Source organism: Mytilus galloprovincialis, chromosome 4 (assembly GCF_965363235.1).
Source record: "Mytilus galloprovincialis chromosome 4, xbMytGall1.hap1.1, whole genome shotgun sequence".
NCBI classification, from domain to species: Eukaryota; Metazoa; Mollusca; class Bivalvia; order Mytilida; family Mytilidae; genus Mytilus; species Mytilus galloprovincialis.
The window spans coordinates 7,217,722-7,229,717 of NC_134841.1; the positions used below are offsets into that span (position 1 = coordinate 7,217,722).

Genomic DNA, 11,996 nt, shown 5'->3' on the forward strand with positions numbered 1-11,996 from the left:
AGTGATGTATAATTGCTTTTTGATTAAAATATGGAATCTTAATTGTACATAATCACATGCGTCTTTTTAACTTCTAGGTCCAATTAGTTTTCCAGTATACTTCACAATTTTAGGTTTTACATAGAGAATAATACATGGCAAAATCTGTATCATATGTCGTATCATCCCGAGACATCAATATCAGCCCAAGGGCCTTTAGGCCCGAGGGATGATATTGGTCGAGGGTGATACGGCATGTGATACGGATTTTGCCATGTATTATACACTTTATCATATATTTCAACAGAAGAGTATTATATTATATGAACTGTTTTCTGATCCCGATAGATTAGCACTGGGTTACCTTCAGTTCTGCTTTTGTCTTGGTTCAAAGCCTTAAAATAACTGCTTATACAAAGCACCTGGGTTACCTTACCATTTGCCTGCTGCTGTTTTAAAAATATTTTGTTTATTATTGTATTTATTTGAGTGTTTTGTATTTTTTATAGTTGCATTTAGTGTGCCAAAAAATATGCAAACTTGATGTTCGTGACGTCACATACAATATGAAAACTTGACGTTCGTGACGTTACATACCAAACAATGACGTCATTAAAAAAAATGACCTATTTTGAGGAAATTTTTTCTTAAGCAAAAAAAAAACAAAAAACTTTATGTAAAAAAAAAAAAAAAAAAAAAAAGGTATGCGATACGGGTTTTACCATGCGATACGGGGTATGCGATACGGGGTATGCGATACAGGGTAGGTGATACAGACTGGAAAAACAACCTTCATTAGATATACAAAATAGCTGTATTTTGTACTAAATATATGATAAAAATGAATAACACCAATAAACATCCAACACTTTACAAAAGAGAACAAAATCAATATTGCCACTAAATAGGTTGTTTTTAGCTTTGTGAACATACATGGTAAGGAAAATCATATGTTGGAGGAGAGTTAACACATGGATCAAAACAAAGAACACTTCAGTACCACACAGAAACCCAAACATCACAAACCCCATAAAAAGACTAGGTGAAATTAGATGTGGAAGATGGGTTGATCCTACTGCAATGTGAGCACTTGTTATATTACTCAGAATATTATTTGATAGGTCAGTGCCAATGTTTTATATCATAGAAGTTTAGTAGATACCCTTAGCCAGTCTTTACCCTAAGATAATTAATACATTCTCCTACAGTATTAAATTTTTCAATGTAAGTTTGAAATGAAAACATGAAATGTATTTCAGAAAGAACAGACAAAACTCTGGATGACAGGAACAACACAGGAATTCAAAATAGGATAATATAACAAGAATGTGTCTATTGTACACAAATGCCGCACTCACACTAACATTTTCTATGTTCAGTGGACCTGGAAATTGGGGTCAAAACTATAATTTGACATTAGAAAGATCATATCATAAGGAACATGTGTACCAAGTTTCAAGTTGTTTGTTAATGAGACAACTATCCACCAAAGTTTGAATGAAGTAATTATAGGCAATCATACACCTTCAGGTGTAATACCACCAAATCATGGTACGTCACATCCGGTTGTATACGAAAGTAGGTCTAAAAAAATATTCCCTTGAATTTGACAGTTGTAGGTAATTAATCCTACATTTTATTGCAGTTAAAACATTTCTGTGTCATAAACATATGTCTTGAGTATTTCAAAACACCATTATTTTTTATTTGGGATTTCTATAGAAAATTTTGTAATCTTGAGGTTACATGGTGACTAAACCTTGTATACAGATAAAATAAGGGGAGACATTTGATTGGTTAACTTCCAATGATGGTTATTTTCTTATATGCAATGAAATGTTATGTGAATTTTTTTCTATAGTACTGGACAGGATAAAACTTTACTCGTGCCAAGTATTTCTTTATTTGAAACGAAGATAAATTCTGCACATTTTTTTGAAAAGTGCAAATTTAACAAAGACTAATAGGGGAAAATCAATGGTGGTATTACACCTTCAACATTGAGAAAACCCCATACTGTATAGTCAACTATAAAAGCCCTCACATGAAAAATTTGATTTAATTCAATTGAGAAACTAGTCTAATTTATAAGAAAACAATTTAAAAAAAAAAAAAAAAAGTTAGACATGATCCAACAAACACTGAACTGCAAGCTCCGGACACAGGACAGGCACATTAAGAATGTGGCAGTGTTAAACATGTTTGAAGGTACCAACCCTCCCTTAACCATTGGCCAGAGGTGCAACGGAACAACTACCGTAATGAACAAGCTTTAAAAATCAGTTTAAAAGGGCTCATCACATTAGACATATGAAAAGCAGAAAAACATGTACATGTAACAAACTCAGAGACCTTATGTGGCAGTGTCATCTAAGATAATTGTAAGCTTAGTCTAGATGGCACCATGAATAACTGAAGAAATTGCTTCAATTTTCCTATTAAATACCCTTCTTCACTGTATAACATGTATATAAATGTCAAATTAAAATCTGACAATGTCCCATCAAATTTTAAGATTAAGTAGAACTTGACTGATTGCACTTCACATGTTTGGTCTTCTCGCATGACTTGGTCACTCATTAATTCCTGATGTGTCCTGGTCATGTGATATTCAGTTTCATTCTACCTTTCCTTTTTGTTAATACATGATACTAAAATTCATCAAATTTTGAATAATAAGATTTTAAACCGAAAATCTAAAAGTAATACATTTGTGATCTACTTTATAATGGTTACCCCTCTCATTTATAAACAACAGAAACTCTTGCCACAGATATATGTCTTGTCTTTATGTAAATTTGATAGTATATAGTAAATGTTGAAATAAAAATGGAAACACTTCAAAATGCCAAACTTTCAAAGTTAGTGAACCATGATAGAGGGTGCATCCGTGCAAGCGAGTTAATTCATTGGTAAAACAACTGCATAATAAATATTAAGTTAATGATATAAGTGGTTCCACTTCACGTGCTGTAACACAGTTTTTCAACAGGTAAACTGTGCAAAAGTTTCCAAGTCAATGAACCAAGACTGAGGTGATCAGAGCCAAAAATATAATCTCCATGGAAATTAGAGGTATTCAAATGTAAATACAACTCCATACTAACTTTCCATTAGTAGATATCCTTACTTATCACACTTTAAACATACATACTAAGCAAAAGTTTTAGCCAATAAACCATGACATTGGGTGGGGCCAAATATTATCCTTATAAATAAAATGTGCCAATGCTATTACAACGTTAACTGCATACCAAATATGAGTGCTTCCCTTTAAATACATCTAATCACAAACTTCAACATGTGAACTGCACCATATTTCTGAGGGAAAACTAAAGCCAGTCCAAACTATTAACTTGCGTTTATAGACGCAAGTGGATACTTGGGACTGGCTTTAATCAGACTCTAACGGGACCTGATTTTTTTATTTTGTTTTTTCCGAATCAAGTTTCTATGTATTTCTCAGCCTACGGTAACCTTCTCAGGCCTGATTCCGATGTTACTGTATGTCCTGTGTAAACTTGGTCTAGCTAGCACTTTATTTTTTAAATGTTTCCGAAACTATAACGGTTTTATGAGACTGTTAACATTTGGAACACATAGAATGTTATTCGGCAAAATAACCAAGTTAAACCACTTTTTTTTTACATTGAATTTCCATACTAACAATCTATTTTCTGTTTGAGTTTCAAAGTCTGCTTGTATTGTACTTTTTCGGCTTATTCTATCCGTATTCTCATCCAAATCAATTTCCTTTTTCCATTTTGTCCGAGCGGTGATTTTGGCGACCATTTTAACACGAATTAATTGTTGTACGAATTCCCGTTTTTTTACACATCATCCTAAGTTTCTAAAGATACATGTAAGATTTTTATTTTCAAAACAAAATTTCATGAGGATACAGCGTGCATCATGAAAAGTATTTATTGCAAAATAAACTAAGAATGAAATAAAGTGATAAAACTCAGTCTATTTTTCATAAGAACATATAGATAAATCATGCAGATGCTTAAATATTGAAAAAAGGAGAATATAAATTAAAAGTATATAGTAATTCATTTTTAAAGGTTAAAAATGAGCAGAAGAATTGCTGGAACACGATAAAGCAACCTATGTCAAAACGTTTACCGTTGCGTATTGCATACAAACTTTCGACACTCTGCATCTAAAAAAAAGTTACCATAAAAATGTCAAATAGTTTCCAAAAATATTTTTTTTTATTATTTAATCACTTTGTGATTGCAGAACCTGCTGCATTGACTTGTTTGTGTGAACGTTATTCGATAACGTCAGGAACGATAACTCGTGGCGTAACGTCATAAGTCGTGTCAACGTACTGTCAAGACAAACGCTTTTATAGAAAATAAAGGAATATGGAGTAAACATACACGGGACAGTAATCGCACACAAAGTCAATGCTTAACGAAAATACAAATTATCAATGGTCAGCGTAGAATTACATAATGCTAATCTTTTAATTACCTTGAGTTTAACTACGCATTCAACATTCACTATAAGTGTCACAAATTAATACACATTTAATTTCCACAGTACAAGCAAGTGAAAATGTTTTCTGGAATGAAGCAAAAAGTTCAGAATACAAACATGTATTTTTTAATACACTATCGATCGTGTCAGTTTCATATGTTTGTTTAAAGTATTTGAAGAAAAAAAATCATAAAAATGTTCTATTGTATTATTTACTTTAATTACTAGAATTCGTATAAAAAATCCACACATGAATCCTACAATCTAATTTAAAAAGTTGCATGGCTATCACTTACTTTTCGTTGGTTAATAGCTACACCAAAAGTCGTCGATGCGCTTTAAACAGCGTTATTAGATGGTTAACGAACAAGACTTAAATGAGATTAATTTCACTCCCGGCATGCTCAAAGACTTAAACTACGTCACATAAGTCAGGAAGTTTGATAAAATAAAATTAATAATTCCCAATTTTCTCCTTTATTACTTTTCATATCGAAATAAAACTTGGTGAATATGTTTTTTATGGTATTATGAACATAATAAGATGAAAAGTGAAAAATCGCGAATTATCCCTTTAATGTAACTTTTTCAAAATTCAAGTTGATCAATTATTGATTTAAGTGAATAAATGAAATTTATTTTCTCGAGGAATAAATCAAATCAGGAACATATATATTGTTAGGTATACTGTTCCCAGATTGAATAGTATACAAATCCTAGTTCTTATATTATAGTAATAATTATTCATCGGCGAAAAGAATAGTATATTTGTTGTGTTGAAAGAATCGTAAAAGTGTTTTATTTTCTAAATTCTATTTATTTACACGGACATGGTAGAGTTTAAAATTCTTTTATTTTACCATATTGGACTTCATATTGTGTATTGAATTGAAACACGAACGCGGACCTCGATGAGAACACCTGGATTGAAAGTTTGCAAATATTCCGACCAATAAAATTCATATTACTATGTAACGCGAACTTCAACGAAAGCACCTAGATGAAATAGTGCGTATTGAATTGAAACATGAACGCGGACCTCGATGAGAACACCTGGATTGAAAGTTTGCAAACGTTTCAACCAATGAAATTCATTTTGATATGTAACGCGAACTTCAACGAAATCATCTAGATGAAATATTTTATGTATACAACAATCAGTTTTTATTAAGACATTACCGCTCAAATATTGTTATTAAAAATTATATCAGAGCAACAATGCATAATTGTTTCTTTTCCATTCTTGTTTATTTTAATAATGTTTATGTTGATTTTAATTTGGTAGGTAGACTTATACTAAATGCCCTAAACGTAAATATACGGGTTTTTTTTAAGTGCATTAGACGTAAGATAATGTCGACTTAGAGCAAGTCAAGGTCGTATGACTTAAATCAACCAACCCATCGTTATCGCAGACTAAAATTTATCTCATATAAACAGAATATATGTTCATTTATAGCAAGACTTTTTGTACGTCACGGTGCATGACAGCACAATAATCCCTTAGCAGAATCGGAACCACAATTCACAATTTTCGTATTGTGCTCCTTTTCCACAATGAACGCCTGTTTCGCGTCAGTGACCGATATTACAATTTGAAACACAGTTTTAAAAGTTTATTGAGCTGTTCCTTCATTTACAAAGTTGTGCAAGACTTAACTGTTTATTAAATTCAACAAATGTCAACATTATCTTCATTAATTTTATTATTTAACACAACATTGCTTTTATTACAAGCTATTTCATATATCAATATACAGCTAGGGAATATTTGTTGTTGACCGAAAATATAAGATACATCGATTTAAACTATGTGAAAAATAAATAATTTTTGTAAGTAACTTTAATTTCCGTGTCTATATTTAATTTACGAGTACACTATAGTAAGACAGAAAAAGAGAAACGGAAATATACAGGAATACCTAAAGTTTCGTAAGTCATTGCAATGGACCATACATTACTGACATGTCACAAGTTTTCATAGCACTCAGCAAGTTTTGAAACGAATATGTGAGATAAAGATCTACTGCATTTGGGCAAATTAAAAATATGTTAAACATCGAACTATTTTATTTTTAACAGATTCACAAGTTTTAAATTTTTTAAACCGTGCATCAATATTTTATTTTTTTATTTAAATTCCTTATATGTTACGTGTATTGATCATTCATTTGTTTAAATTGTGATAAGTATATGACTTTAATAAGAATACACGCATTTATATATATAAGTCGATAAAGTTTGAAACAAATAAACGAAAGATACATCGATGTTGTTTTGCTTGAGTGATTTACCTGTTAAAAGCTCGGGTCTCAACACGGTTTAAAACGAATTGATACCAGTTTGAAATAGTTTAACGGGGGCGTGGCCTATTTGTTTGACGTAACTTACCGCCAACTTGAATTAAATTGAACGACTGCAAGCGAATCTATTTGACTGGCATTAAAATGATTTGATATGCATTGAAATAAATTAAAAATGATTTTTAATTTTTGTCAATCTTTATCAAATGACGATTAATCTCATTTAAACAGCGTTAATGCGTTTTTGTCCGATCAAGTTAAATTCGGGTTACTAGTGTTTGCCATTAGCTTATCACCTACCAGGAGCATGCTTTATTATAATGTTTGCCATTAGCTTATCACCTACCAGGAGCATGTTTTATAGGAATGTTTGCCATTAATTTGTCACCTACCAGGAGCATGCTTTATAGGAATGTTTGCCATTAATTTGTCACCTACCAGGAGCATGCTTTATTGGAATGTTTGCCATTAATTTATCTTCTTCATCATCTTCCTCAAGATAAAATCCTGCACCAGTGTCAATCACTTTAGCTGGACCTTTCACTTTTTGCCTACAAAAGCACATATTTTCATAGTTATGTGAATTTAACAAATACTTACCAATAAGTTCATATCATCATTTTCATAAGGTTCAATATACATAATTATATTAACAATGATAAATATGATAACATGTGAGTATATTTATTAACATTTTATGTCCTGTTGTCTGTTTTAAGTAATATGCTGTTGTCTTGGATGTTTATCATCCCTAACTTAATAAGAAATTTGGAAACATAGAAGTGGTGTACCTCCCATGATGTGTTACATTTAAAAGTTGCCTTTTATAGCTTGCCATTTGATGTGAGCCAAGGCTCCATGTTGAAGGCTGTACTTTGACCTATAATTGTTTACTTTTACAAATTGTGACTTGGATGGAAAGTGGTCTCATTGGTATTCATACCACAACTTCTTATATCTTCATAGATGTAATTACCCCACATCATTTTTATCTTTAGCATAAGGTTTTTTCATCAGTCTGGCTTGTCTAAGAAGTAAAGCTTTTTGTCTGTTCCTTTCTATCATAGCCTTCTGTGATGGGGCAAGCTTCTTTTCTTCCATTTCATTCTCCATTTTGTTCTCTAAAATGCAAGAAGAAAATCACAGATTGCTTTAACATGAACAGAATGATTTAATATGGAATTGGAGAACAATATGAAAGTATATCCCGAGTACCATAACCATTATTCTCAAGATATTCTTCAATAACCTTATAACATGTATAAAGGGTATCAGAATAATAACAAGTCAGTATATAATAATTTGCATGCACAGTTAATAATTTTGAATCAAGGTTGTTTTTCCGGGGTTAGTGTATCATACTTACAAACTTTCAATCATTGAGGACATACATTATGTTCTTCTCATATATGTTATGATGGTATGATACTTAACCCCTAACGGGAAGGATTGTGCCTGATGTTCATATGATAAATCATAATCTTTCAGTCAGTTTAATTGAAGTCTGGAGCTGGCATGTCAGTTAACTGTTAGTAGTCTGTTGTTATTTATGTATTATTGTCATTTTGTTTATTTTCTTTGGTTACATCTTCTGACATCAGACTCAGACTTCTCTTGAACTGAATTTTAATGTGCGTATTGTTATGCGTTTACTTTTCTACATTGGCTAGAGGTATAGGGGGAGGGTTGAGATCTCACAAACATGTTTAACCCCGCCGCATTTTTGCGCCTGTTCCAAGTCAGGAGCCTCTGGCCTTTGTTAGTCTTGTATTATTTTAATTTTAGTTTCTTGTGTACAATTTGGAAATTAGTATGGCGTTCATTATCACTGAACTAGTATATATTTGTTTAGGGGCCAGTTGAAGGACGCCTCCGGGTACGGGAATTTCTCGCTACATTGAAGACCTGTTGGTGACCTTCTGCTGTTGTTTTTTTCTATGGTCGGGTTGTTGTCTCTTTGGCACATTCCCCATTTCCATTCTCAATTTTATGTATCACTTAATCATAATCTTCATGATCAGTATCATTTTTTCTACAATAAAAAATTAGTTATTTCCCTTAGACATGTTAGATATTATTTTTTGGGGTTTTGCTGGTTATTTTAACCTCCATCATTGTCCATTAAAATGCTGGAATCGATGGGCGACTGTGAAAACTGTCCAAATATGAGAAAATAAAGGTTGCAGGTAGTTTCTTTTGTAGATGAACTTACATAATTGAAGAAAAAGAAAAAGGAACAAATTGAGGAATGATTTTTATATGGATCTAAGGGCTTAAAGCCCTCAGTCAGCCCCAGAAGCACCAAAGCAGTGCATCCATTTTGGAAGAGCAAATAATTATATCCACTTTTAGATATTAGGCAAAATCTGACTTCCATGGCCCATGCTTGTCTGACAAAACAGCCTTTAACCCTTCCACATTCTGTATGTACATGATGTATGTGCCTTTCCGAAGTCAAGAACCTGACATTAACAGGGGCAGATCCGGCCTGCAGAAAATGGCAATATACAAACACATGAAATATATTTGATAGAGTCTACTTAGTTACATAGCCATAGGCCAGTTCCGGGATACGGTTTTCAGACAAATCTGTCATGTGACTTTCATCACCACGTGACAAAAATGTATGCATAGAAATTTCCAACACATGTTGAGCTAATGGGTGAAAATTTTTTTTTTTTATACTGCACAAAATTTTTTGGGAAATTAAATCTATAAGGTTGGTCACCCTCCCTCAGTCATACGGCAAACATGATTATGTACTTACAGAACATTAATTATTTCTATACTACCCTACAGAATGACGATTATGAAAGTGCTGGAAACTTCTAATAGAGCATGGATACAAGCGCGCTTTCTATCTGTTAAATGATGTCATAAAGCCGTGCCAAATTGACGATCTTTTCCGATGAAGGACATGATTCCAGAAATGACCAAGTATAGGTTAAACTCATCTATTGTTTGCAGATGTCTAAATTTGTCCAATGTATCAATATAAACTCACAACATTTATTACATGAGGGAAGCTCTCAAAGATCTTTCCCAATTTACTTTATTTGCGAACCTTCTGCAGGAATATGGTTATTTTCTTATACTGTTAAAAATAACATGCTCAATTTAACACTTACCGGGGCTCTTTCCATCAGTCATTATATAGTTAGGTTTGTTGAATATTGTGAAAACCTGTATTCAAATCTTTTTTCCAGGATTACAACTTTATTATATTATATTATCAACACCTAACTGTTTGGAAAATTAGCTACATTCAAGGCCGTAGCTACCACTGAGGCAAGTGAGGCAATTGCCTCACTAAAATTTCGACACTGATTATTTTTTTTATACATATATATAAATATAATAGTCATTTGTTGTTCTGTCTCAACCTTAATTTCTATAACTTGTCATCATTAGTTTTAAACTATTCTTCCTGGATATAACTAAGCATCTCAACGGGTGATGTTTCTCGATTACATCAACCTATAGTAACGATAATCAGCATGGATCTTGAGTTAAAAACAGGCAGTTGCAGAAAAAGGAAAAGCGACACTGAAGGTAAAGAAGGAACAATTCTAGTAAACTATTTTTTTAACAGAGTCTGAGTATAGCATATAACTTCATTAGAACAATAAAAAAACGATAAGTAGACTGACAAATACAGTACTGGTCTTCGGAAGGTGGCAGTCATGTCTGCGTATTCATTTCGCCGTTTCACCAACTTTTGACAAATCAAGTACTGGGCATCGCAAGGGGGCAGTCCTGTCTGCGTATTCATTTCACGAACTTTAAACTTTCTGTTAACAGATAAATTAAATATAAATAATATGAAACATGAATGCATGGATTTGTTTTTATCCATGTTTTTTTAACTTTAAAAATTGAAAGAATATCCCATATTCCAATTTGATATTATTGAGGAATGGTAGAACCTTTAACACAGGATTTTGTCTTTACTTATTCGGGACTACGGAATTTCGTTTCTTTATATTCGGGGTTTCGGAATCGGACACCCCCAAACCCTAACCCCTAAATTTATAGATTCTGGAACTAAAATACCACCAACTATTTCCAGAAATAATTTGAAATTACAGAACTACATGTACAAACGTCAAAAAATCCATTCCAATTATCCTGTACCCATATATACTTACTCTATAGATAGAATCATATACATGTATTTTATCTCATTCTATCCCTAGTTTGTCTACTCTTTGTCAGCATAAAAGCGAGTTTAATATTTTGTAACTGCGACTGTATGATGGTGCTTACAGGAAAGCTTATTTCCCTTCTTTTGCAAACAAAACTATTACTACCGATGCTGCTACCAGATTACTGATGGAGAAGGAATTGGAAGAAGACATTGATCATTGTGTTGATGATGATGTGCTACCTTTAGAAACACAGACTGCCCTGAAACAACTGAAAACTTGGAAAAGAGCATGCATGAGTGGCGCGAGATTATGTGGTCTTGCCATGCTCCATGTTCATCGCGATAAGGATATCAGCAGAACAAATTATGATTCTGAAACGATTTGACTGAACCGGCCATAGAAAACTTTGGAAAACTCTACAGAATCGATGTTTGTTCTATGTTCTGGCAGCAGACTCAAATCAGTGATATTTGGATGATTATCTTACATATAAATTCAAATAAAGTTGTTAAAAATTTGGTGTTAGTAAAAGCAAGGAAATCCTAGGTAAAAGTCTAAAAAAATGAAAAATTTATATAAAAAGTGTCTAAATTCAAAACATTATCAAACTCTCTAAAAATGCCTAGAATGCAGGATTTTGCACCATTCATTACATACCCTCCAAAAAAAAATTTCGCCTCGCTTCGCTCGGCTCAATTATTTTGCCTCACTAAAATAACATGCCTAGCTACGGCCTTGAAAAGTCATCTTAATATTATGACTCTGCATTCCTGTCAAAATATCACCCAGATTTACTCTTGCAAACATGGATGCCAAACAAGGCTTCCAAAACGGTCATATATTCCGGACATTTGTATAATGTTCAGCTGACAGGTGAACTATGTTCAGTACCGGACATCGTATAAATTGATCGGTCTATTCACAATTATTTTCTTACATTTCAGCGGTTTGTAGCTCATTGATTTAGCACAAAAGATTAAAATTATAAGAAATTAGTTTATCTACATGATTTGATGAAAAATTTTAAAAGGTTTAAATGAAAAATCGTCAGAACTACGTTGAATGAACTAGAACAAGT

At 32.6% G+C, this 11,996-nt stretch overlaps 1 protein-coding gene across 2 annotated transcripts; it reads right to left on the minus strand.

The window, feature by feature from the left end:
* Positions 1-7,114: 7,114 nt before the first annotated feature.
* Positions 7,115-10,038, minus strand: LOC143071251 (DNA repair protein complementing XP-A cells homolog). Of its 2 annotated transcripts, none has more exons than XM_076245448.1 (3): positions 9,319-9,362; positions 7,747-7,891; positions 7,115-7,321 (listed from the first exon to the last, which is right to left on the minus strand). In XM_076245448.1, the coding sequence occupies exons 2-3, from the start codon at positions 7,881-7,883 to the stop codon at positions 7,201-7,203; spliced, it is 258 nt and encodes an 85-aa protein (XP_076101563.1). In that variant the 5' UTR covers positions 7,884-7,891; positions 9,319-9,362; the 3' UTR covers positions 7,115-7,200. The 2 variants fall into 2 exon arrangements, with proteins under 2 accessions (XP_076101563.1, XP_076101562.1); XM_076245447.1 differs by lacking the exon at positions 9,319-9,362 and adding an exon at positions 9,899-10,038 and having other exon boundaries at positions 7,120-7,321.
* Between the last annotated feature and the right edge of the window lie 1,958 nt (positions 10,039-11,996).

What these genes read in the sequence shown, in the direction of transcription:
- LOC143071251 (XM_076245447.1), bottom strand. Translation starts at nt 9,920, where the DNA reads ATGACTGATGGAAAGAGCCCCG. An exon ending in GACTGATGGAAAGAGCCCCG is followed by an intron (nt 7,892 to 9,898) that starts GTAAGTGTTAAA and finishes CTTGCATTTTAG; the next exon opens with AGAACAAAATGGAGAATGAA. An exon ending in AAAGATAAAAATGATGTGGG is followed by an intron (nt 7,322 to 7,746) that starts GTAATTACATCT and finishes GTGCTTTTGTAG; the next exon opens with GCAAAAAGTGAAAGGTCCAG.